We start from the raw sequence: 26,337 nt of genomic DNA, 5'->3' as shown, positions 1-26,337 counted from the left end.
CACACACACACACAGAGAGACAGAGAAACAAGAAGGAACATGAATTAGGCAGAGGGAAATAAACGGCTAACTAATTTTAGAGTTTGCTAAAAAACATTTGCTATAAAGTTTCACGTCATATTAAAAACAGAATAACAAATTTGCCACTAATCCCCATCTCTCTATAATCACAATCATGCCATCCCATTTATTTAGTTACTTATTTAATTATTTAATTAATTTATTAATTTTAATTTGTTGCTCAATTTGCGGTTTCAATTTTCAAACCATACAATGTGGACCCCACCTTCATCTCTTCCGCCTCTATATAAACCCCACTTCTCCCCTCTCTCTTTCCCAGCACCTCCGCACTTTCTCTCTCTCTAGCTCTCTCTCTCTCTACATATACATACACAAATACACACAGAACGTACGTAACACACGCCACCATGCCTGAAGCACCAAAGCAAACTCAGAACAACCACAGTAGTAATAATAATCACTACAGTGACGTGGCACTGGCCGACAACAAAAAGACGAAGCTCGATTTCATCGAGGAAGTCACCAGAAACGCCGGCGAAGTACAGAAGCGCGTCCTCGCCGAAATCCTGTCGAGAAACGCCGGCGCAGAGTACCTGAAGCGGCATAACCTCCGCGGCGGCCAAACCGACGGAGATACCTTCAAGAAAACAATCCCCGTCGTCGCCTACGAGGACGTTCTGCCGTACATCAACCGCATCGCCGCCGGCGACTCCTCCCCCATCCTCTGCTCCGACCCCATCTCCGAGTTCCTCACAAGGTTTATTTTCTATATATATACTATCATTTCATATTGGGTTGTAATTGTAATAATATATTATAGGGCAAATTTCATTTCACCCCCTACATGTTTTTAATTTTTACACTTTACGCCCTAAAATTTTAAAAAAAGTGAATGTCCTCCTTCAAAGTTTGTATTTTCACACTTTAACTGGAATTGAGTGATTTTTTTAAGTTGCCCTTTTAAATGTTATTTTCGTTGCATGTTGGCTCATTAAAAATATTAGTTTTCTATACATTGCCCTTTAAAAATATTTTTTTTTCTGCATATTGCCCCTTAAAGTGTTATTTTTTATTGCACGATGCCCACCGAAAATTAGTTTTTGTAGCAAAGTGCAACCAAAATAATATTTCGTAGGAGAGTTGTCTATTTTCTGAATTTTTAGGACGAAAAGTGCCAAAATGAAAAATTTAGAGGGGTGATGTGCATCTTGTCCTGTATTATATACTATAATATTTTATTTGAAAAATAATGTAGATAAAAAATAGTCGCACAAAGTAATAATTTGAGAAAAGTGGGATTTTGGTCCTTCATGTTAGTCTACTTGGGGATTTTAGTCCTCTAAGTTATTCTATTTTAGTTACACATGCAATAACTTTTGAAATATAGCATTTCCAGTCATACTTTGCTTGAATTTTTTTTTTTTTTTTTATTTCGTGATCTTAATTTTAGCTGCACAGATTCTTTTTATAAAATAAAGATTCATTTATAATAATTTAATGAAATCGTTAGCCACGTAATTTTAAGCAAAAATAGGACCAAAAAAGCTAAATTTGCAAAGTTAATGCATTTCAAATTGAAATAGGATAACTTAGAGGAACAAATCCCTAAATTGAGCAATATATGGGGTCAAAATTAAATTTTTCCTTAATAATTGCTCACTTCAAGTCAGATAAAAAAAAATCTTTTATATTTTAATATTTTACGAAGTATCTTTTAGTTATTTTATCTCTAGATATACCAATTAATTTATATTACGCTATTTCAATATTTATTTAGTAATATTTTAGGGTTAATTATGAAAACACCTAAACTTAGATAAAATTACAAAAATCACCTCCACCTATTCGTAATTATCAAAAACCCGCTGAGGTTTGTTTCTGTCTTACACTGTGACTTTTCACTGATTTCTTTTATTCCACAAAATAGACTTTACACGATTTCATATATTTTCTTTTATTTCTCACATATTTTAATTTAAATGCTAATTTTTTATAATTTTTTAAATCAGTTCCGGAACATCCGGAGGAGAGAGAAAAATGATGCCAACAATCGAAGAAGAACTAAGCAGAAGATCTTTACTCTACAGCCTACTAATGCCGGTTATGAGTCAATTCGTACCCGGTTTGGACAAAGGCAAAGGAATGTACTTCCTTTTCGTAAAATCCGAGACGAAAACCCCGGGCGGGTTGTTGGCCCGGCCCGTTTTAACGAGCTACTACAAAAGCTCCCACTTCAAGGAAAGACCCTACGACCCGTACACCAACTACACCAGCCCGAACGAAACCATCCTCTGCCCCGACTCGTACCAAAGCATGTACTCGCAAATGCTCTGCGGCCTTTGCGAGCACGCCCAGGTACTCCGGGTCGGGGCGGTTTTCGCGTCCGGGTTTATTCGGGCCATACGGTTCCTGGAGAAACACTGGACGCTACTCTGCCACGATATACGGACTGGGTCGGTGAATCAGCTGATCACCGACCCGTCCGTGAGGGATGCGGTTGCCCGCATCCTGAAAAAGCCCGACCCGGTTCTGGCGGATTTTGTTGCAACCGAATGTGGGAAGGGGTCTTGGCAAGGGATTATTACTCGGTTGTGGCCGAATACTAAGTATGTGGATGTTATTGTGACGGGGACAATGTCGCAGTATATTCCGATTCTTGATTATTATAGCAATGGTTTGCCGCTTGTTTGTACGATGTACGCTTCGTCGGAGTGTTATTTCGGCGTGAACCTTAATCCGCTTTGCAAACCTAGTGAGGTTTCGTACACTATTATTCCGAACATGGCGTATTTCGAGTTCTTGCCGGTTCAAAAAGATGACGAGAAAGAAGAAGAATTGGTTGACTTGGTTGATGTCAAAATCGGACATGAATACGAGCTTGTCGTCACCACTTATGCCGGTAAATTTTCAATTACAAATTATCTTAGATTTTATTGCATGTAGTACTGTTAGAATTATTTCGTGCAAATTAATTATAAATTTGTGTCCGATAAATCCCAGATTCAGTTTTAGCTACTGTTCTACTGTTTTACGAAGAGTTGCAACTGTTAATGGAACAGTAATAAAAAGACACAAATTTTAAAGTGGTTCGGATACAATTGTACCCTACATCCACGGGGACCTGCAAATGAAATTCACTAATTTTTAGTTTTACGAATACAGTAATAGGACTTAATCGAAAATGCAAAGACTCCCTCTTTGTCGACGCCGTTCTTGTATCCTACGCTGAATTGTCAATCTTCACTTTGCAGCACGTCCCTTTCCGCACGGTTGAAATTTCTTCAACGCTGAGTCCCTCAGTCGGCGGATCGACCTCCTCCCGAGATCTTCTGAGTTCTTCTCCCGAAGAACCGATCTTCTTTTCGCGTGAAAGAAGCAAATCGTTTGCTGTGTTTTTCTTCTCGAATAAGATCACAACTCAGGTGCAGCAACGCAAGAGCAGAAAAAGTTTTTCTCTCAAATAAAAGGGACAGTCTGTAATGACGTTGATGCTCCCTTCTTATAATTCCTTAGTTGTATTGGTAGAGCCCTACAAAATTAGAGCCCATTAGGTTAGATAAATTCTTCACGTAAGGAACAAGGAATTATGACAACAAGGAAAGTCTTAGTCAAATAAATTCCTTGTTAATAAAACACTAAGGTAATTAAATAAATTAATGACAAAATAAGAGTTTAAAGAACTAAGGAAACTTCCCTAGTTTTTATACACGTTTTTCGCACACGTGTTGAAAAACCGAAATAGAATCCTCTCGGATTCTAACAATCTCCCCCTTTGTCATCTATTTATTATAATCAAGTCCTCCCCCTTGATCAAATACCTGACAAAACATTAGACTGCATAATAGAGTAACTGTTAGAACAGTTAAAGGAAAAAGCAGTTAACGAAACAAGAAAAAAATTAAGCCTAGCAGACTATTAGAGGCCGTTGTTCAGAAAATCAATTCGACAACCACAAAAAAAAAAAACTACTCCAGAATATATTCAGCATCAACGAACAACTCCTCGTCATCATTCGTATCAACTTCAGCTGATGTACCATCAACTGTTGGAACAGTTGGAGCAACAACAGTTCAGTAGTAGTTCCAGCAGATGCATCAGCTCCCCCTGTATGCAGTTCCTCCTGGGTTGATGCGTCGTTGTCAACTCCCCCTCAAGAATAATCTCCCCCTTTCTGAGCAAGGGCAGTAAAATAGTCGAGTTTCTTCTTTGTAAAAAAAAACGACCTCGACAATCAGAGACCCCACTAGGTAGGTTGGCATAAAAATTATGAACCACTTGACAGACGCCACCGGGTTTGATGCTCTCGGAGAAGGAACCGAGAATTAAAAGCAGCGACAGCAGAGATAGGCACCACGGGATCCGGTGCAGAGTGACCTGCGGTGGTGCAAGTAGCGGAAGGCGAGGCAGAGTGAGTAACGCGTCGACGAGAGCGGCGAGGTGGCGGGGTGCAGGTGAGGCCGGTTTGGGTGGTTGCGATGGCGGTGCACACGGTGGTGGTGACGATTGGGCCGCCGGCGAGTGTGGCAGTAGAGGAGATGGTGGAGAATAGATGAACGGTCACGGCGGTGAGACTGGCGGCGACAGCGGTGGAGAAAACCTAGGGACCAAAATTTTCAGCGGAGGCGGCCGTGAGAAGGAGTGGGGGCTCCCAAAAGGCAAGAGGCACGGCATCCAACGGCTCTTCGAAGGCAGGGCGGTCATCGGAGCGGCGTCGCGGCGGAGGAGCTGCCGAAGACGCGGTTGCTGGTCGAGATGATCGTCGTTTGGACGAAGAAGACGATCCACCGGTGCTTTTTCGTTTCCCCATAACTGTGCTCTTGGATTCCTTTGATTTGAGTGCAGATTTGAGATTTGCTGCAAAGGAGAAAGAAGGAAAAGAGAGCAGTAGAGAAGAAAACCAATTTGGAGAAAAAAACGAAAAAGGGGCATAAACATAGGTAACTGTTGGTCTTCTCAGGGGTATTTTAGCAATTTAGGAAGATTATAGTGAAGAAATTGCAAGTATTATTCTGCCAGTAAGGAGAGCAATTTTATAAAAATTAAATTCAGGTACAGCAACTCTCAACCTTCACATATGAAGCCCAATCACAGTTCAAGAAAACTTCGAGAAGAAAAAAATGTTCAGAAAAGTGGGTGACTTCAAAAAAATGATTGCCGCCAAAACATATACGAACCCACCCCGTTTTTTTTTTTTTTTTTTTTTTTTTTTTTTTTTTATATATATATATGCCTAATATGCAGAATTAAATTACTAGGACGAGAAAAATAAACGTGAGAAAACGAAAGAGAGTATGAGTGAGTAAACACGAGTGAATAGAATACTATTAGGACTATCAAACCCATGGGGTTTATCTTCAATTTTAACAAAAAAGCAAGCTCCGAAATACAAACTAACAAGACTAACAATAAATTTAATACTCTCAAATCAAGCACAAAAACGCTCTTATTAGGTAGCATACACACCCTACTAATGGTAGCTTTTTCATGAAGAACAGAGCAATTTAATTAGCGAGATAGTTGCGGTCGTGCAATGTGTAGTTCCCTGGGCTTTCTAATTGAGTCGTATGGTGAGGGTTCGGTCATGAGGTTTACCGGCTCAACTCAAAAAGGCTTCGAACTATTCACTGACCATATAAAAGTTTACAGTGGTCGTGCAATGTGTAGTCCCCTGGGCTTTCTATTTGAGCCTTGTAGGAGCTTTCGGCCACGTGATTTACTGACTCAACTCAAAAAGGCTTCGAACTATTCACAAACCGATTTATTATATATAGTTTAAACAAAAATTCAAGAGTAGCTTTCACTCATTTGGAGAGGCAGCTTTTCCTTATGAAAGTGTTAAACCATGACGAGATTGTGAAGAGTATTAAATAAACTAAAGCCTCTATAGCCATCATTCGGGGATTGATGAAGTTTTACCTCACAAAGTTTGAAAGTACAGATAGTATCCAATACACAAGAGTTTTCATCACATGCAGCATGACTAATGCATAACTTAGATGAACAAAATGCAGTATGTGTGATGTGTCCATAAAAACCTAAAAGTTGCAAGTCTGGACACAGACAGTTGCAACAGTTTATGCAGCTGCACAGATCAAACAATACAGATTCCAAGCGAATTTCGCAAGGAATCGAACCTATGTGCATCAAGGGGTTTAGTAAAGATGTCAGCAAGTTGTTTTTCTGTTGTGACATACTCTAATGAGACAGTTCCTTCCTCTACCAGATTTCTAATGAAGTGGTACCGGATTTCAATATACTTAGTTCGAGAGTGCTGTACTGGATTCTTGGAAATATTAATTGCACTCATATTGTCACAATAAATATGCAATAAATCTTGACTAATACCATAATCACATACCATTTGTTTCATCCATAAGAGTTTTTTGCTGTACCAGGACACGAGATTGTTCCCAAGATAGAAGCATCCTCCAGTTGTGCTTTTTCGATCATCTGCATCACCTGCCCAATCAGCATCGCTAAAGCCTCGGGTTTGAATTCCTTCTTCTACCGGACCAATGACTTGATCCACTGGATGATTCTTCTTGACTCTTCTTGAGGGTTCCTTGTGAGTTTGATCATCCAATTCGAGAGGCCTGACTTCAGCTTCGTCTCCTGTTTCAGAATTGACGTCACTTTCTTCTGAAATGGTAGAGGCTGCATCAACTGTTGGAACTGTTGGTGCGACACTGAAGCTGTTTTCCGATTCCTTTGTTGGTTCCTCTTCCAGTAGTCCAGCAGAGACAAGAATATAGCAGTTGTCAGATGATCGAGTTCCTTGAAAAACACAATTCTCGTCTTTGTCTAATACTCGACATGTGAATTTGTTGAATCTGACTTCAAGATCTTGATCACATAACTGGCTGATGCTTATCAGATTTGACGTGAGTCCTTCTACAAATAGTACATTCTTCAGCTTTGGGAGATTCTCATGATTTAGCGATCCTTTCCCTAGCACTTCACCATTTTTTCCGTTTCCAAAGGTAACAGCTCCACCGGTGATTTGTTGATAGTTTTTCAGAAACTCTTTAACACCGGTCATATGTCGTGAACACCCACTGTCAAAATACCAATCATTAGTAGTACTTGCTTTTAAAGAAGTAATCGCAGATAAGCATTTAAACGTGGACTTTTCATCCCAAATTTTTTGCTGAGGTCTATTGGAAATATCGATTTTATTTTTGGGTTTTTGAGAGGGTGAAGGAAAATAATCAGCCCTAGCAGAGTAAAGAGAACGAGCCACAAGCTTTTTCACAAGTTTTAAATATTTGAAGCATCTAGGACGTATGTGACCTGGATTTTGACAGAAAAAACAAGTGGGAATAAACCTTTTCTTTGAATTGTGTTTCGTTGCTTCAACAGTTGCAACTGTTTGTGAGACAGAAGCTTGTTTAACAAAGTTGATTTTTCTGTTTTGATCTTCCTTTCGCTTTAGATCAACTTTGGGTAGCTGACTCCCTCCTATGCCTAGACGATTATAGTTTGGCTTGTTGTTGCTTAAGATTTCATCTAGATTACCTCTACCCAAGTTCAATTTTGCAATTGCTTCTTGAGTTTGAGTAAGTTTAGCCTGCAAACTATTTTTCTCTTGATCACTAGATATGATCCTTTTCTCAAGAGTAGAGATTCTTACCTTTAGTGTCTTGTTTTCCTCTATAAGCACAAACTTCTCCTTTTCCAGGAAGTTATTTACCTTAACGACGTCGAGCCATTTTTGGTACATTTTTTCATATACCTCCTTTACTTCATCCAAGGTTGGTTCTTCCTCATCACTGCTGCTGTTTAGATCCTCTGCAAAAGAAGAATTTTCGTTTAGATTTTTGTCATAATCAGAACACATATTTTCATACCTGGATTCTGTTTCACAGTCTGTTGCAACAGTTGAAGCAACAGTTGATTCTGAGTTGTCCAGAGGAACTTTGCTGCTGAATGCTACAAAGTTAGTGACTTGATCGTTGTTTCCTTGGTCATCATCAGATTCTTCTTCATCGCTCCAAACAGTAGTAAGTGATATTTTCTTCTTTTTCTTCAGGGTGTTTGCGCATTCTGATTGAATGTGACCAAATCCTTCGCATTCTCGACATTGTATTCTTCTTGGTTTTGACTCCTCTGAGTTATCTTGATTTGAATTTCTCCTCGAATTTTGAAAGTTCACGGTTTTCCCTGTGCTTGGAAGATTTCCCCTTTTACCGATCTTTTTGAGAAATTTCCCAAAATTTTTTGATAGTATTGCCAAGGATTCCTCTACCGTCTGCTCATCTTCTTGAGTTGACGAATTTTGGGGTGTTGCATATGAAGTTTCTGCTTGAAAGGCTATCTTCTTTTCTCTAGGCTTTTCACGATGATTTTCACCATGATTGAGTTCTTGTGCCAGAAGTTTCCCCATGAGTTCGTCTAGTTTGAGCGTGTCAACATCTCTGACTTCTTCAATGGCAGCAATTCGGTAAGCAAATCTTTCAGGTAAAGAGCGCATCGCCTTTCTCACCAATTTGCTTTCAGAGTAAGGTTCACCGAGTGCATATGATTCATTGGAGATATCACATAATTTAGCATGGAAGTCAGTGATCGTCTCATTCTCTTCCATCTTCAAATTTTCGAACTTGGTGGCCAGCATTTGTAACTTCGACGTCCTCACAGTTGACGTTCCTTCGTATGTGACTTGAAGGATTTCCCAAGCTCTTTTAGCAGATTCACATGACGCTATTAGTTTAAATTGATTATCATCAACACCACTAAATATTGCGTTTAGGGCCCTTGAGTTGTAGTTTGCGAGTAGTATCTCTACGTCACTCCAATCTGCTTCTGGTTTGAAAGCTTCCATTTTGTCTTCTCCTTTGACCATGGGAGGTGTCCAACCAGTTATGATGGCGCGCCATGCTCTCTCATCTATGGATTTGATAAACATCTTCATTTTTGATTTCCAATATGAGTAGTTTGGTCCGATTAGGAGAGGTGGGCGAGTAGTTGACGATCCTTCTCGTTGAGTATTCATATCTGCACAAAATAAGAGTAGTTAGTTCCCAAAATCTCACTAGATGTATTTAGTGACAGGCTCTTGATGCCAATTGTTAGAATTATTTCGTGCAAATTAATTATAAATTTGTGTCCGATAAATCCCAGATTCAGTTTTAGCTACTGTTCTACTGTTTTACGAAGAGTTGCAACTGTTAATGGAACAGTAATAAAAAGACACAAATTTTAAAGTGGTTCGGATACAATTGTACCCTACATCCACGGGGACCTGCAAATGAAATTCACTAATTTTTAGTTTTACGAATACAGTAATAGGACTTAATCGAAAATGCAAAGACTCCCTCTTTGTCGACGCCGTTCTTGTATCCTACGCTGAATTGTCAATCTTCACTTTGCAGCACGTCCCTTTCCGCACGGTTGAAATTTCTTCAACGCTGAGTCCCTCAGTCGGCGGATCGACCTCCTCCCGAGATCTTCTGAGTTCTTCTCCCGAAGAACCGATCTTCTTTTCGCGTGAAAGAAGCAAATCGTTTGCTGTGTTTTTCTTCTCGAATAAGATCACAACTCAGGTGCAGCAACGCAAGAGCAGAAAAAGTTTTTCTCTCAAATAAAAGGGACAGTCTGTAATGACGTTGATGCTCCCTTCTTATAATTCCTTAGTTGTATTGGTAGAGCCCTACAAAATTAGAGCCCATTAGGTTAGATAAATTCTTCACGTAAGGAACAAGGAATTATGACAACAAGGAAAGTCTTAGTCAAATAAATTCCTTGTTAATAAAACACTAAGGTAATTAAATAAATTAATGACAAAATAAGAGTTTAAAGAACTAAGGAAACTTCCCTAGTTTTTATACACGTTTTTCGCACACGTGTTGAAAAACCGAAATAGAATCCTCTCGGATTCTAACAAGTACGACTGCGTTATATCGAATTACTAAACAATTATCCATGTTATTAATATTAGCAATTAAACTCCTTAGGATGCTTTGTCTTTTTACGTGCAGGGCTATACAGATACAGAGTCGGGGATATTCTCCGTGTCGCCGGATTCAAGAACAAAGCGCCGCAGTTCAAATTCGTCTGCCGCAAGAACGTCGTTCTAAGCATCGACACGGACAAAACCGACGAGGTGGAGCTCCAAAACGCCGTTAAAAACGCAACGAACCATTTAGTACCGTTCGGGGCCTGTCTAGCCGAGTACACTAGCTATGCCGATACAATTACTACAATTCCGGGCCACTACGTTTTATATTGGGAGCTAATTCTCGGCTCCAATAAAAATAATAATAATAATATCAAGATTGTTCCTCCGTCCGTTATCGAAGATTGTTGCCTCACCGTTGAGGAATCGTTGGACACCGTTTACAGACAGAACAGAGTTTTCGAGGCGATTGGCCCGTTGGAGATCAAGATTGTGGAGAGTGGAACTTTTGATAAGCTCATGGATTATGCTATTAGTTTAGGTGCTTCGATTAATCAGTACAAGACGCCTAGGTGCGTTACATTTGCACCCATTGTCGAGCTTTTGAATTCGAAGGTTGTTTCGAGTTTTTTCAGCCCGAAATGCCCGAAATGGACCACTCCGGGCCTTAAGCAATGGAGCAATATTAATTGATCACTAGTATACTTAATTTTTCGTCCTACTTAGGTTAAACCAAAAAATATTTATTTATGTATCTTTTGTCTTATGAAATTTTATGGTATTTAATCATGATGGTTGGTGTTGTATACAAGAAAAAAACAAGTTTCTTTTTCAAGTGTCACTCCAATGGTTTATTTTAAGTCAAAAATGTCATATATATTATCTGAACATATATATGGGGTAAATTACGATCATCCTTGAGGTAAGGTAAAATTTCAAAAATCTCCCCTCATATTTGGGCAATTACAACCTCCCATCGACTATGAATTCTCTTAGACGTCCACTTATGGTGTCAAGTTCAATATAATCTTCTAGATTCCTGGAATGTTCTCTAGCTTGTACTCGTTTTGTACGAAATTGCAGTTTCTGATGACCACAATTTGGTTTTTACAAACCAAAAAACACATCTTACTATCATCTTGTTTCAAAATGTGGCTCAAATGGGGTAAAACGGGTACAAACTAAAGAATATTCCACATAATCTAGAAGATTCCACTAAATCTGACAACGCAAAGGTAAAAGTGTAAGAAGATTCATAGTTGAGGCGGGTGGTTGTAATTACCCAAACATGAGAGGTGTTCTCATAATTTGACCTTATCTATGGGGATTACCGTAATTTATCCGATATATATAATATCATACAAAGAGCAAGATAGGAAAAAAGATAAAACATAATTAACAAACCAAACGACAGATAGGATAATAAAATGATCCCTATTCAGAAATTGTTCCACAGTTTGCCCCTGCAGAAAATTAAAAAAATATATATATATTTGCAGGATTTCTTCAGAAAAATAGACAATTACTGTACCTGCACACAACATATATATTTGCAGGATTTCTTCAGAAATTGTTCCATTTTATTCTTTTAATTATAAAGTATATAAGATAAGATTTTGTCAAAACATCCAATAACATGGGATTAGAAATATCGGGCTTCCATGTGAGGCCCAATCAGCCAATTTGAAGGCCCGATTATTGTTGCGTACCAAAAAAAAAGAACTTTTTCTTCATGAACTAAAATAATGTAAATATTTATTTAGTAAATGAAATATAATCTAGCAATATTAATTACTCCTACAAGAATAAAATAATGTACTATGTATACTCTATCTCAAGTTATTTCTTCTAATAATAAGGTTGAAATGTGGTCATTTTTCGAATGTAATTAAAATGACAAGGGATCATGATATAAAAGAATTAATTATCGAATTTGACTTTTTATTTTCGATTATCTGTGCAGTGCCCAAGAACTTCAGTGTTGTCCTTGAGGGTGTTGACTAATTTTGAAGACATTACAGTGCAGTTTGGGTATCGTGAGATTAACGAAGCTACGAATACACTTACAAAGATGGGCATTATTTTGAAAATCAATGAAACCAGATATTTTGAATCATGTCTTCCGTTTTTTTGACTTGCAACGTATTTGAATCTTATTCTCGCATATATTTGTTGTCCTTGTACCAGAACCGTTATCTTTGAAGTAAAAGCATTTCAATTGTTCCTATGCTAAAAAAATGTAGAAATATGTTTGTCTTGTCATTATAGTATTAACAAGGGTAAATTACAAACACCCCCTGAGGTATGGTCAAATTACAAAAACACCCCTCTTGTTTGGATAATTACAACCACCCCCTCAACTCCTCAAATTTAGTGGAATCTTCGAGATTATATGGAATATTATCATTTTTTTACCCGTTTTATCCCATTCAAACTCTACATTATGAAGCAAGATGATCATAATATGTGATTTTTAGCTTGTATATATCAGTTTGTGGTCCATCAGAAACTGTATTTTTACACAAAACGAGTACAAACTAGAGCACATTTCACGGAATCTAGATGATTATGTTGAATTTGGCACCATAAGGGTGGAGGTGTAAGAAAAAAATATAGTTGAGGGGGTAGATGTAATTATCCAAACAAGAGGGGGGGGGTTTGTAATTTGATCATACCTCAGGGGGTGTTTGTAATTTACCCTATTAACAAACCTCATGGATTTAATTAATGGTTATTTTGATTAGATCAACTCATATCAAAAGTCCAATTCCATTGAGAATTGAGAAATTGTCCTCTCAAATCTTTTAAAAATAAAATTAAATTTCAATAATTTATTTTTAGAATTTACACCAAATAAAAAAAAAATGGATATATAATAAGTTTGAAGCAAATGTGACACGTGTCATCTTCTGGTCTTTCCACGAATATGAGAAGTCTCTTTCCTCGGTACAATATTCTCCCCCTTCCTTTTCGTCTTCAATCCACAAAATCATTTTCCCCCTTATATATACAAAATTTATCGATCAATATCCAAATCAGGGTTTCATTTTCATTCCCTAATAATCCTTAATTCTCCAACTATGGGAGGCGGAGCGATCAGGGCGGCGGCCAAGGTGGCGGGGATGACCGCCGCCGGCGGTCTCCGAAGTATATCGGCGGAGCATTTTCCGGCCTCCGTCTCAGCCCGAAGGGCCGTTTCAGCCCGTACGGCGGCGTCGACGCCGGAGGAAGTAAAGCTGGTGGCATCGTCGAATTCGGGGGTTGGGATGCAGAGGCCTTGCTCGGAGATGGACGATTGGGTTTTCGCCGGAGTGGAGGAGGAGCAGATGGCGGCTGCCGCCGCCGATCCGATCCCGAGGCTCGTGTTCGCCGGAGTGCCGACCATTCAAGAAGCCAAAGAGGCCACTTCTGAACTCTCGGTCGCCCTTGAAAAGTATATTCTCTTTTTATATTCTTTCTTCTTTGTACTGAGTTTGTTAAAAAAATCGAAAAAAAATAAAAATTTAAAGATTGGATTTTTAAACCATAGTTTCTCTTGAATTATTACCTAATTGTCCGAATCTTATGTTGTTATGAAGCTGATTAGGGCTTCTGCAATTATTCAATTCAGTATCGATTATGCGAATTGTTGTAGTTAAAAGCTCAATTTCCGAATTCTCAGGGCGTATTTGTCACCTCCTAGTTCAATCGGATATGAGGGCTCGATTGTCGGAGATGGCGACTCTAGTTTGTCTGTTTCGGACAAGCAAATTATAGAGAACAGTGGTTCTGTTTCCAATGCAGTTCCAGCCACCGCGATTATGGCGTTTCGGTTGCTACACGAAAGTCCTATGGCCAAGGTTTCTAAATTACCTTCGACTTTAGTCTCGTGAAATTTCATGTTATATTCGGTTCTGAACGTTTAAAAAGTTGGTTCGATGGGATTGTCGGATTTCTTGTCTTTCTAGTGAACCGAAATGTTTGGAAGCGATTTGGGGCTTATTATCGTTTCATTTTCGGAGAGATTTTTTGGTCGAAGAATTTAAACATAGAAGTAATGTTTGTATAAGAATAAAGTGATTTTTTTTTTTTTTTTTTATTGAATATACATTTTTCATAATGAAGTAGTGGAATCATGATCGAATGAGAGGGAATTTCTTGGAATTTTCTAATGGAATTAATTATATTCGATTTCATCTATCTTCTACTACTTGATTATTATTAATTTGATTCTTTAATCGTTGGTAGAATGTTGTTGCCTCTATTGCTTGTGATCCAAATGTTTGGAATGCGGTTCGACAAAACCAAGAGCTCCAAGGGTTTCTGCAATCACAAGGGGCAAGTAAGTGAATTTTAAGTTCTAAAAGAAAAAAACCATGATTTGAAATGATGATGTGGGACGAAATCATTGTTATGAATTTTTTATTTTTTCTTCATTTGTAGGTCTGGTTTTCTCCGATGAAAATTCGTATACAGAGCTAGCCGAAGACTCCGAACCGATAGATCATTCAACTCCAAAAAGCGTTGACTCGTCGTCCGAGAACGGAGAAGCGGGGCCCACTAATGTGTTTACGAATGTCTTTCAGAAGATAAAGAATAGTGTGGTTGATATGATGAGCAGCTTGTCTGATTACTTCCAAAGCTTCTTTGGAGGAAAGGGCGGAAATGGAGTGACGTTAAATTCCGACGGAACTGCTAACTTAAGTGCCGAAACAGTTATGCAAGGTTCGTTTATGGGGTTGGCGATCATGGCCATACTTGTGATTCTGCTCAAACGTGCTTGATCGGGTCTTTTGTGGATGAATTTGTCGAAGTTGCGTCTAGAATTTATTTTATGTCGAAAACTTTTGGGAGTGATTCTCCTTTTTTTTCTTTTTTTGGAATAAGTGGCTAAGATGATGGACTTGTTACTTGTTAGTGTTGATGTTTGTTAACAGGTGTTTGATTAATCTTTCATATCTTTATTTGCTTATCTGAATATTCTGAGGAAATTCAGGCATGGCTGGCATATATTTTTTTTGGTAAAAGATTTTTTATATTATGAAAAATTAAGTGATTGTTCTAATACATATCCATATCCATATATTACTTGTGGACTAAGCATTAAAAGAACACGTGTCTTTCTCTTGTTATTATTTAGCATGACAAGGCTCCTATGATTTGTTTGTATATATATAGAGGCATTTCTATTGAGAAAGAGACAGCCTTTTATTAAGCAATATTTTCTTGTTCGTGTAATCAATTTTCATACAGAGAGTTGTTTGTTTAGCAAAGTGGTTATATTTAATTCTATATATGTTGAGTTATTTATTATTCTATAACACGTTATCAGCACGAGTTTTTGCTCGATAGGAATTTGCTATTTTCGTATTTTTCTTTCTATTTTATTTTACGAAAATCCAGATCCTCGATTTATTGTCGAAAAGACAAATGAGAATGATTAGCGAATACTTCGGTATTTTATACGCTATCATTTCTCAAAGGATATGACGGATTCGTGTATATTAATCTATTGCTTATTTATTTGTTGAATTGCTGTTGAAATTTATATTTGCAAGCTTGTGGATCCCAAGCAGTATTATAAACACGTGCTATATCAACAGATCTGTGGGCCGACTTAGAGGCCAAGATATAAACTCCGAGCCTGAAGCTCGTGGAGTTGGGGAAACAATAATCTCCGTTTAAAGCCGATTTAGAGGCTATCAACTCCGGGCATAGTACCCGTAGAGCTTAACAGAGACCGTATAGAGGTCATACTATAACTCCGAGTGAAAAACTCGTTGAGTCAAGACGTGATAATATCCGTCAAAAGCCGATTTAAAGGCTAAATATCTGAAAACAACTCCGAGCCTGAAGCTCGTAGAGTCATTAGACGAGGTAAAACCCGTCAGGAGCCAACTTAGAGGCTATTAATATTTAATCACAAGTCCAAATTTAAGGGTTTTGGGTTATTTTGTACCCACTGTATATAAATGTCTCTTGGAAGGTGTGATTCCCAAGATTGAGTTGTTTTGAATAAACCCACATGTACATATCTCCCTTGGAGGATAAATACCCGAGGTCGAGCTGATTTTGTTGCACGTACATGAAATTATGGACAAATATGACTATTGCCTACTCGATAGTGCAACTACACACTCAATATTCAATAATAAAATATATTTCTCGAGTGTGACTTTGTGCAAGGCACAAGTTAAAACCATAGCAGGTTCCGCGGAAATAATAGATGGCTCCGGGAACGCAACAATTGTGTTGTCTAATGGTACCACTTTGCATATTGAAAATGCATTGATATCCGGTAGATCAAATAAGAATCTACTGAGTTTTAAAGATGTGAGACGCAATGGGTATCATTTAGAGACACTGGTTGAAAATACCGTGGAGTGTCTATGCGTCACATCATATGTCATGGACAAAAGAATTGTTCATGAGAAGTTCGAAGCTACAGCTTCTGGACTGTATTGTGTCCAAATTCGAGCTTTCGAATCCTACGCCACTATGCCATGGAAACTTGTTAATCCCGATATACACGGGTTATGGAATGATCGACTGGGTCACCCAGGAACGACTATGATGCGTAGGATTGCACAACATACTAAAGGACATCCATTAAAAGATACAAAAATCTTGATGTCCAATGAATATTTATGTGAATCATGTTCACAAGGAAAGCTCATTATAAAACATTCCATTGAAAATGTCGGTTATGAATCACCATCGTTTTTACAACGTATTCATGGTGATATTTGTGGACCAATACACCCTGCAAGTGGGCCATTTAGATATTTTATGGTTTTGGTGGACGCATCTTGTAGATGGTCCCACGTATGCTTATTATCTACGCGAAATGTTGCATTTGCGCGTTTGCTAGCACAAATTATTAAACTCCGAGCACATTTCCCTGATTATCCCATAAAAAATATAAGGATGGATAATGCCGGAGAATTTACATCAAAAACTTTTGATGAGTATTGTGCAGCACTGGGAATAAATATCGAGCACCCAGTAGCATACGTTCACACTCAAAATGGACTGGCGGAATCTCTGATTAAACGCGTCCAAATGATTGTTCGTACTTTGCTGATGAGATCTAAACTCACTAGTGCAGCATGGGGCCATGCAGTATTGCATGCATCAACACTGATTAAATTACGCCCCATTGCTTATCATATGCATTCCCCAATGCAATTGGCATTCGGCTTTGAGCCCGATATTTCGCACCTTCGCACATTTGGTTGCGGTGTGCAAGTGCCAATTCCTCCTCCTCAGAGGACTATAATGGGTCCCCAACGCCGACTTGGCATATACGTTGGGTTTGATTCACCGTCGATTATTAGGTTCTTGGAACCAATGACGGGTGATTTATTTACCGCTAGATTTGCGGATTGTCATTTTGATGAGACATTATTTATACCGATTGGTAAGGATATTCAGAATATCCGTGATAATGATAAACAAAAACCAATCGAGAATCTCACATGGTGTGAGCAACATTTATCTCATCTCGACCCACGTACCTCTGAATGTGAAAATGAGATTCATAGAATCATTCATTTACAAAATATTGCCAATAGACTTCCTGATGCATTTAATGATGCCAGTAAAGTTACGAAGTCTTATATTCCAGCTGTGAATGTGCCAGCTAGGATCGCTGTTCTTGAAGAACATGCGAAAATGAATGATGATCCCCCACGACAAAAACGGGGTAGACCTATTGGATCAAAGGACGTTGTTCCTAGAAAGAGAAAGGGGAAAATCAATGAACCCTCAAATGAGGCGATTCCTAGTGAGAATGCTCCAGATGAATCTGTTGAGCCTGATATCGAAAAAGCGATATCAAATCCCGGGAATACCGAGAATCCCATAAGTTATTGCAATGAAATATGGGATAGAAATGAGATAATCATCGATAATATTTTTGCATTCTCGGTTGCACAAGAAATAATGTATGATGATTATGATAGTGAACCGCGTTCCATAATGGAATGCCGCCAAAGAAATGATTGGCCTAAATGGAAGGAAGCAATAAAATCTGAATTAGCTTCCCTAGAAAAACGGAAAGTATTCGGGCAAATCGTTCAAACTCCGGATAATGTAAAGCCCGTTGGGTATAAATGGGTATTTGTCCGTAAGAGGAACGAGAACAATGAAATTGTAAGATATAAAGCCCGCCTTGTAGCTCAAGGTTTCTCCCAGCGGCCTGGGATTGATTATGATGAGACGTATTCACTAGTGATGGATACGATCACTTTTCGTTTTCTTATCAATATGGTCGTCCAATAGGGACTGGACCTGCGTCTAATGGACGTTGTAACGGCCTATCTATATGGTTCACTAGATTCTGATATTTATATGAAAATTCCCGATGGATTTAAAATGCCAAACTCTGGCGCTCCTCGTGAGCTGTACTCAATCAAATTACAGAGATCATTGTATGGTCTAAAGCAATCCGGTCGCATGTGGTATCATAGATTGAGTGAATACCTTATCAGGGAAGGTTATAAAAATGATCTTATTTGCCCATGCGTTTTTATTAAAAGATCAGAAACCGGATTTGCTATTATTGCGGTTTATGTAGATGACATGAACCTCATTGGCACTCCTGAAGAGTTGGCCAATGCTGCTGAATATTTAAAGAAAGAGTTTGAGGTCAAGGACCTTGGAAAAACCAAACTCTGTCTTGGTATTGAGCTTGAGCATAAAAATAACGGCATACTTATACACCAATCTGCATATACTAAACGAGTGCTCAGAAAGTTTAATATGGTAAATTCTAATTCATTGAGCACCCCTATGGTTGTGCGCAATTTAGATCCTGAAAAGGATCCGTTCCGACCTAAAGAATTTAATGAAGAGATACTTGGCCCAGAAGTGCCGTATCTAAATGCTATCGGAGCGCTAATGTATCTAGCACAATCCACTCGACCTGATATCGCTTTTGCGGTAAATGTGCTTGCGCGATACAGTGCTGAGCCTACCTGGAGACACTGGAATGGTGTTAAACATATTTTTAGATATCTCCGTGGTACTGCAGATTTGGGATTATTTTATTCAAAGAATGCAACTAACCAAGGGTTAGTTGGTTATGCCGATGCGGGATATAGATCTGATCCCCACAAAGCTCGCTCACAAACTGGATATTTGTTTTGTTATAATGGTGCAGGTATATCTTGGCGATCTACCAAACAGACATTGGTGGCCACCTCCTCAAATCATTCAGAAATAATAGCTCTTTATGAGGCAGGGAGAGAATGTGTTTGGCTACGATCCGTTATTTCCCATATACGAAATTCCTGCCAATTGCATCCAGTTACAGACACGCCCACAGTCATTTACGAAGACAATGCTGCTTGTATAGCGCAAACAAGGGGCGGATACATAAAAGGTGATATGACCAAACATATATCACCAAAGTTCTTCCACACACATGAGCTTCAGAAGAATGGAGAGATCGATGTTCGACAAGTTCGCTCATGCAACAATCTTGCTGATTTATTTACAAAGTCCTTACCGACTTCTACATTTGAAAAGTTGGTATACGCCATTGGAATGAGAAGAGCCAATGTGAAGCAAGATTGACGGCCGATTTTGGAGGTTATACTGTTCATTTCAGGGGGAGCAATAGTGCGCTGCACTCTTTTTCCCTTTTTGACTGGTTTTGTCCCGTTGGGTTTTCCAGCAAAGGTTTTTAATGAGGCAGCTTATGCACACGGCTTGGATTGAGTTATGTACTCTTTTTCCCTTCTGGCCGGTTTTGTCCCACTGGGTTTTTCGGCTTGAGGTTTTTAACGAGGCATACGACATTTTACTCATCCAGTTTACAGCCGATACACTAATGCTTAGTCCAAGGGGGAGTGTTCTAATACATATCCATATCCATATATTACTTGTGGACTAAGCATTAAAAGAACACGTGTCTTTCTCTTGTTATTATTTAGCATGACAAGGCTCCTATGATTTGTTTGTATATATATAGAGGCATTTCTATTGAGAAAGAGACAGCCTTTTATTAAGCAATATTTTCTTGTTCGTGTAATCAATTTTCATACAGAGAGTTGTTTGTTTAGCAAAGTGGTTATATTTAATTCTATATATGTTGAGTTATTTATTATTCTATAACAGTGATAAGTTTGTTTTTATCAAATTATGGCTAAAATCGTTGAAAATAACTAAGGTCACCTCAAGTCACCTCTTGAGGTAAAGTTAAATTATAAAAGAAAACTCTTTTGATTGGGTATGAATCTTCTTATACATTCATCTTTGCGGAAGAAAATACCGGTTTTATCCGTTTCGAGTTTATATTATGAAACAAGATGATCATGAGACTTGTCTCTGGACTTGTAATCTGCATATTGTGGTGTATCGAAAACTGCATTTTCTCGTAAAAAGAATACAAATTAAGGAACATTCCACAAAATTTAAAAGATTTTGTTAAATTTGAGCTTATATAAGGACTGGCTGTAATTTACCCTATATTAAATCATTTATTGTACTTCATAGAAACAAAATTCAATATTTGGTTACAACCATGTAATCCAGTCACCAATTATTCCAGGTACAAAAGTAATTAGACAAAAAAAATAAAAAAATAAAAAAAGAAAAAAAAAAAGGAAAGCAACAACAACTCCAAGTGTAAGGCACATTTCGGTCGACAAGCTGCTCTGTTATGCAACGACCGATGAACAGTTGGCATATCGGTAATTTCCTCAGTCCTGCCCGCCCTCACAAGTCATTTGCATTGTAGGGTTCGATGTTTGTTTGAAATCGTGAAATCGTTGTAGTGTTGTTACATAGTATTGCCGTTGATGTATAATATATCCTCCTTCGATAGCTGCATCTTACCTTTGTCTCTTCTACTGTTCACTCTGCCCTGATCTGGTTGTCCTCTCTAAAACAAAATAAAATAAATGACGCAAGTCAATATTTAAAATGCTAATAAATTACTTAATTAATCGAGAATTTATTTAATGAAAAACTAACCTTTCTTAAAGCGAAAGAAAGATACAAGTAGGCCGCATCCCATTCGTCTGGCGATAATGTACCTGAAAGCAACCGAATTAGCAACTTGATATTTGTTTTATTTGAATAATAATTAGGGAATTAATATTTTAAGGCTAAAATAAAATCGTACTTTGGTCGTCTTTACCGTCACCCAAAGCACCGAGCCTACGCATGAGCTCGACAAATTCGGGTTTCTTCAAGTACTCGCCCACAAACACGTGTGAGTTTTTGACGAATACTAACTCCAAATCATGCTGGCATATTTGGAATATAAGTATGATTTTTTTTTTGTTAAAATCGGAATAAAAAGATTTATATGAATACCTCTTCAGCCAATGCTTTGAAGACGTGAAAAGGGACGACCCACTCGGGACAATCCACAGCATCCTGCAAAGAGATATTACACAAACTCCTAACAACCGGAACTTTTCTGGATATATATATATATATATATATATATATATATAGAGAGAGAGAGAGAGAGAGAGAGAGAGAGAGAGAGAGAGAGAGAGAGAGAGAGAGAGAGAGACTTTTGGACCAAGAAGGCAAGTAGTCACATACCTCCAAATGGAACTTGTACTTAATGCCGAAGGGACTTTTTGTCTTAAATTTCTGGAAGAGAAGCAAAACGGAGAAAAAGAAATATTGTAACCAGAGAGGCTAACCAAACAAGAAATAATCTTGTCGGAAAAAAAGAATTTACCTTTCAGAATTTTTTTTTACCGAAAATAGAACGTGTCGGAAAAAATTAAGAATTTACCTTGCTTTCGAATTCTTCATCGAAATTGATCCAGTACACACTATTACCAAATTCTAGCCCCTGAGCTGCATCCAATTCGGAAAAGATTAATACAAAACAATGAAAAAGATCTTTACATTTACGACTAAAAACTGATTTATTCTAGAATCGAACAAATGACAACAAGATAAGTAAAGATCACGAGAGACAAAATAAAACCTTCTCTAAGCTTTTTGATAATGACATTTGCATCTGGCATTGTTCCGATGAAAATGCCACCTGGCCGAAGTAAAGCCGATACGTTGGCCAAGGCCCGCCTCGCACGTGCCTCAGTAGACCATGAGTAATGCATGGCAAACTGCAAATTTTCAGTTACGAACAATTTTATATTATAATCACAAAACTTGATAATTCCAGCTATCATTATTTAATCGACGAAGCAAAAGATGTTTCCATGTGAGGAAACGCAAAAAGTAAAAACTCACCTGGCAGCTGCAAATATCGAACGGAGCATCTTCTGCGAGAATCTTATCCAGCGGGACCTACAATGACATGAATTAGTTACTAATTTCGACGACAATTAGTTGAGCTGTGCACAACTATCGGAAGCGTAATTTTTAATTGAATAGAAGATAATTAATCTTTAGTCTGAATTTTACCTCAAAGCAGTCTCCACAAACGAGTCTGGCTGGAAAAGAGAACTTCTTTCGACGTTGATGATGGTCTGCATCGCCATTATATCGAGTGCGACAGTCTTCTATCTGATATCGGAATAACCATCGATTTTTTTTATATCAATTATAAAAGCAAATGCATGCTTGGCAATAAATGAAAATAATTGAATTTAATGTTGCCAAAATCATGACAACTGACAATGAAAAGGGAGTTTAAAGAATCGATTTTTTTTACCGAGCCATCAGCTATATCGATGCCGACGTAATAACCAACCCTTGCTTTGTCCCATTTGATTAGATCACCGCCCTTGTACGAATAAAAGATTGCAAATTAACAATTTTGCAAGTACATATATCTGTCGAACGAATCTCAAGATATATATCCAGCTTGTAAACTACCTTTCCACACGCTAGATCAAGAACTGCGTCTCCTCGTTTGGCGTACAGCTGGATTAAGACACTCTTTATCTATTGGATAACAAACGAATGAGAAAAAACACTTCTTGCTAATATACTCGATTGAGAATATCGGTAGTGAACTACAATTAAATTTCAATTAAGTACCCAGTTATTGAGTTTCTTCAAGTGAATAATAGGGCTTGCTTCTCGTTCTTCGAGAGTCTGGTTCGTTCTTGCACTGTAATGATCAGCCACTTTCTGTGCAAATATTTTAGTTGTCTCGTCTTCTAAAAACTCGTCATCGCCTAAACACAAGAAAAAAAAAAAAAGGTACTTCAATTTTACAAACACGAAACAAAAATGCTGACACCCAGCACAAAATCGAAACTTAGCAGCCAAAAAACCGACTTCTGATGCCCAAATTTATATACCCAGCACCAAAATCCAGAAACCGAAAGTTCGCAAACAAATTCGCAAAATTTCCTTACAACCCGAATTCAACGAGAAGTTGTAAACAAATTTACCCTAATTTATAAGAAATTGCAATTTTTTTTTCATAAAACCCTAATTTAGCAAACGAATTTGCAGAACTTCTCTTACAGCCCCAATTCGTTTTTTCCGTCTAACCTCGACGAAAATACGCATCAAATTGAAGGTTAATTCAATAGCCCATCACGAAAAACCAAATTAATTTCGTTAATTAATTCAATAGCCCATCTAAACAGAGGAAAATCGGGCGCCCTAATTCAAAAATCGGATTGAATACCTTCAGGGTTCTGCTTTAATTTGGAGTGAGGGGGCCCTAAAGAACCCGAAGAAGAAGAGTCTTGATAACCTCGCTTCATGTGTGTGTATGTAATGTGTATCTATCTATATACAGAGTGTGATCTAAGAAAACCAGTTCCGATAAATTAGCGGAGGGTTTTTGGTGTAAATAAGCTGAGTAAAAGAAAAGCGAGGAAGAGAGAGAAGAAGAAGAAGAAGAGAGAGAAAGCTGTGAGCGTTATTTGGCAGAATGATAGGAGTGGAACAAAAACGGAGCTAACATATTGAAAATTAAATTAGAGCAAAACAAATTCGAGTTTTTTTTTTATTGATTTTAATTTTAATTATATAAGTTTTGATTTTAGAATAATATTTTTAATTGAAAAAAATTTATGTTTCTATTTTTTTGGATTCGACTAGTAATATAGTTCGATAATTTAATATTTTGCTAAATGAATATAATTTTGTTAGTCCCCACTCTCTTAACTAAAGGGGTTTAATTTAAATGTATATGAAATTTCAAATTTTAATAGAGTTGATTTGCTCGACAATAATACATTTATAATTGCATTATCATGTATTTATATTAACATTGCATAAAAAATAAAAAAAATAAATAAAGAATTCCGAATTAAGATTAAAAAAAAAATACTTACGAATTTTAACTCGAGCTTTTATTATTTTAATTATTTTATTATTTTATTATTTTATTTCTCTCAATTAATATTTTGTTAATTTTAATTAATCCAACACATTTCTTTTATAGCCCATTTTAAAAACAATTAATTATTGTGCTAAAAATAAATCAGCTTTATTTGCACACAAAAAAAAAAAAAAAAGCCCAAAATAAAAAAAGCCCAATCCTCCAAAACCCTATTTATATTCCTCCGTCGTTCATTTTCACTCTCCACCGCCGAACAACACACACTGAGAGGAGTGAGAAAAAATGGGTCGTGTGATCCGAGCACAGCGTAAGGGAGCAGGATCCGTATTCAAGTCCCACACGCACCACCGCAAGGGCCCGGCCCGATTCAGATCCCTCGACTTCGGCGAGCGCAACGGCTACCTGAAGGGCGTAATCACCGAGATTATCCACGACCCCGGCCGCGGCGCGCCGCTCGCACGCATCACCTTCCGCCACCCGTTCCGGTTCCAGCACCAGAAGGAGCTTTTTGTCGCCTCCGAGGGTATGTACACTGGCCAATTCATCTACTGCGGGAAGAAGGCAAATCTCGTCGTCGGAAACGTATTGCCGCTCAGATCAATCCCGGAGGGTGCCGTCGTTTGCAACGTCGAGCATCACGTCGGTGACCGTGGTGTTCTGGCTAGGGCTTCTGGAGATTACGCCATTGTTATCTCCCATAACCCTGATAATGGAACCTCAAGGTATAATTATCATAAGTAATTAATTTATTTGGATCGTAGCCTGCTTAATCCAAATAAATTAGAAAAAAACATTATTGTTTTTTTTTTTCCTAAAAAAATTAATTTATTTGCAAATAATTGCTATTTTATATTTGGGGAATTGTTTAGGAACTGTTGATTTAAGCAATTCATAAATTTTCAAAACTTGTTCGGAAATGTGTCTCATGTTAAATGCCAGACTTCATTTTTGCATTAACATATCAAAATGTCTTGATTATGTTTAGTTGAAATTTTCGGTTATTAAAAAAAAAAAACTATGCAGATTGTTCATATTCAATCCTGATTTTTCCGGTTGGTATTGATTTAATCTCTAATAAATTTTTAAATTCTTGGATCAAGTCTTTAATATGCTACTACTATATTAGTCGTTCGACCGAACACAAATCTGTATGGGTGTGTGTGCGCAAATGAATCATAATCTCGTGTTATGATGTTACTTTAAATTGCTTTTGCTGATCACAAAATGAAGATTTTGTTAGTTTGACGAGTCCTTTTTACTTTCCGATTGAAGGATTAAGCTTCCGTCGGGTGCCAAGAAGATTGTACCCAGCGGATGCCGGGCAATGATTGGCCAGGTTGCCGGAGGTGGCAGAACAGAGAAGCCTATGTTGAAGGCCGGAAATGCATACCATAAGTACAGGGTGAAGAGGAACTCATGGCCGGTGGTTCGTGGTGTGGCTATGAACCCAGTTGAGCATCCCCATGGTGGTGGTAACCACCAACATATCGGTCACGCTAGTACGGTACGCCGTGATGCGCCACCTGGACAAAAGGTTGGTCTTATTGCCGCCAGAAGAACCGGTCGTCTTCGTGGTCAAGCTGCTGCCACAGCTTCTAAAGCTGATAAGGCTTAGATTTTTTTTACTTATTAATATTTAATTTATGGATGGAGATTTTTTCTAAAGTTTTGTTTCGATTTTTTATTCGACTTAGATTTGCATTGGTGAGTACTTCTCGTTTGCTGAGGATATGTATACTTGGTTTTTTTGTTGGGTTATGGAGATTATTTTTTACTCTTGATTCTGGCTTTGGATCAAGACAGTATTTTTCAGTGTTATATATATTTAGCTGTTTTTTTTGTTGATGATGTTCATATACTACTATCAATATATATATATATTTTAATAGTTCGTATATTTATTAATTTCCTTAAAATGTGTACATCAACCTTAAGACAATTATATATTTTGTCATGGAGAGGTTAACATTTGTAAGTGTTTGATGTAGTAATAATTAGATTTCATGATCAAAATTGCCACTTATTATTGGTATTATGATTCAACTTTTTAGGGCAAAATACCCTTGTATTATTTCCTATGTAACACTTACCCCTCGTACTATGAAAAATACACTTACCCTCTTATTTTAACGGTCAACATATTTGACTCTTAACGGTATTAGAAGTAAAATAAATTTAATATATTTTTAATAATCCTTACTAT

At 37.7% G+C, this 26,337-nt stretch overlaps 4 protein-coding genes across 4 annotated transcripts; 3 read left to right on the top strand and 1 right to left on the bottom strand.

The window, feature by feature from the left end:
* Nucleotides 1-236: 236 nt before the first annotated feature.
* Nucleotides 237-10,748, top strand: LOC105961989 (indole-3-acetic acid-amido synthetase GH3.6). Its single transcript, XM_012986250.2, has 3 exons — nucleotides 237-778; nucleotides 2,031-2,920; nucleotides 9,996-10,748. Exons 1-3 carry the CDS (start codon nucleotides 429-431, stop codon nucleotides 10,604-10,606), a joined length of 1,851 nt encoding a protein of 616 aa, XP_012841704.2. The 5' UTR covers nucleotides 237-428; the 3' UTR covers nucleotides 10,607-10,748.
* A 2,059-nt stretch (nucleotides 10,749-12,807) lies between these two features.
* LOC105961990 (hypothetical protein) lies at nucleotides 12,808-14,841 on the top strand. Its single transcript, XM_012986251.2, has 4 exons — nucleotides 12,808-13,346; nucleotides 13,575-13,752; nucleotides 14,141-14,234; nucleotides 14,336-14,841. The coding sequence occupies exons 1-4, from the start codon at nucleotides 12,994-12,996 to the stop codon at nucleotides 14,674-14,676; spliced, it is 966 nt and encodes a 321-aa protein (XP_012841705.2). The 5' UTR covers nucleotides 12,808-12,993; the 3' UTR covers nucleotides 14,677-14,841.
* Nucleotides 14,842-20,347: 5,506 nt separating this feature from the next.
* LOC105961991 (mRNA capping enzyme family protein) lies at nucleotides 20,348-23,736 on the bottom strand. The gene is made up of 13 exons (XM_012986252.2): nucleotides 23,472-23,736; nucleotides 22,871-23,010; nucleotides 22,706-22,774; nucleotides 22,542-22,613; nucleotides 22,292-22,393; nucleotides 22,118-22,174; nucleotides 21,852-21,990; nucleotides 21,654-21,718; nucleotides 21,455-21,505; nucleotides 21,218-21,280; nucleotides 21,024-21,147; nucleotides 20,873-20,934; nucleotides 20,348-20,780 (listed from the first exon to the last, which is right to left on the bottom strand). The coding sequence occupies exons 1-13, from the start codon at nucleotides 23,548-23,550 to the stop codon at nucleotides 20,679-20,681; spliced, it is 1,125 nt and encodes a 374-aa protein (XP_012841706.2). The 5' UTR covers nucleotides 23,551-23,736; the 3' UTR covers nucleotides 20,348-20,678.
* Nucleotides 23,737-24,279: 543 nt separating this feature from the next.
* LOC105961853 (large ribosomal subunit protein uL2z) lies at nucleotides 24,280-25,915 on the top strand. Its single transcript, XM_012986117.2, has 2 exons — nucleotides 24,280-24,856; nucleotides 25,407-25,915. Exons 1-2 carry the CDS (start codon nucleotides 24,417-24,419, stop codon nucleotides 25,747-25,749), a joined length of 783 nt encoding a protein of 260 aa, XP_012841571.2. The 5' UTR covers nucleotides 24,280-24,416; the 3' UTR covers nucleotides 25,750-25,915.
* The last annotated feature ends 422 nt before the right edge of the window (nucleotides 25,916-26,337 follow it).

This window comes from Erythranthe guttata, chromosome 8, assembly GCF_056151865.1.
Source record: "Erythranthe guttata isolate IM_541 chromosome 8, IM_541, whole genome shotgun sequence".
Lineage (NCBI taxonomy): Eukaryota > Viridiplantae > Streptophyta > Magnoliopsida > Lamiales > Phrymaceae > Erythranthe > Erythranthe guttata.
This window is presented reverse-complemented; position numbering and strand designations above follow the sequence as displayed.

Bases quoted from the DNA above. Each gene is read 5' to 3' on its own strand.
- LOC105961853 (XM_012986117.2), top strand. From the start codon at position 24,417: ATGGGTCGTGTGATCCGAGCACAGCGTAAGGGAGCAGGATCCGTATTC. The intron at 24,857-25,406 runs GTATAATTATCA...TTCCGATTGAAG, and splicing joins CCTGATAATGGAACCTCAAG to GATTAAGCTTCCGTCGGGTG.
- LOC105961989 (XM_012986250.2), top strand. From the start codon at position 429: ATGCCTGAAGCACCAAAGCAAACTCAGAACAACCACAGTAGTAATAAT. The intron at 779-2,030 runs GTTTATTTTCTA...TTTTTAAATCAG, and splicing joins ATCTCCGAGTTCCTCACAAG to TTCCGGAACATCCGGAGGAG. The intron at 2,921-9,995 runs GTAAATTTTCAA...TTTTACGTGCAG, and splicing joins TGTCGTCACCACTTATGCCG to GGCTATACAGATACAGAGTC.
- LOC105961991 (XM_012986252.2), bottom strand. From the start codon at position 23,550: ATGAAGCGAGGTTATCAAGACTCTTCTTCTTCGGGTTCTTTAGGGCCC. The intron at 23,011-23,471 runs GTATTCAATCCG...TCTTGTGTTTAG, and splicing joins ATTAAAGCAGAACCCTGAAG to GCGATGACGAGTTTTTAGAA. The intron at 21,719-21,851 runs GTTTTATTTTGT...AATTGGATGCAG, and splicing joins TATCAAAAAGCTTAGAGAAG to CTCAGGGGCTAGAATTTGGT.
- LOC105961990 (XM_012986251.2), top strand. From the start codon at position 12,994: ATGGGAGGCGGAGCGATCAGGGCGGCGGCCAAGGTGGCGGGGATGACC. The intron at 13,347-13,574 runs GTATATTCTCTT...CCGAATTCTCAG, and splicing joins CTCTCGGTCGCCCTTGAAAA to GGCGTATTTGTCACCTCCTA. The intron at 14,235-14,335 runs GTAAGTGAATTT...CTTCATTTGTAG, and splicing joins TCTGCAATCACAAGGGGCAA to GTCTGGTTTTCTCCGATGAA.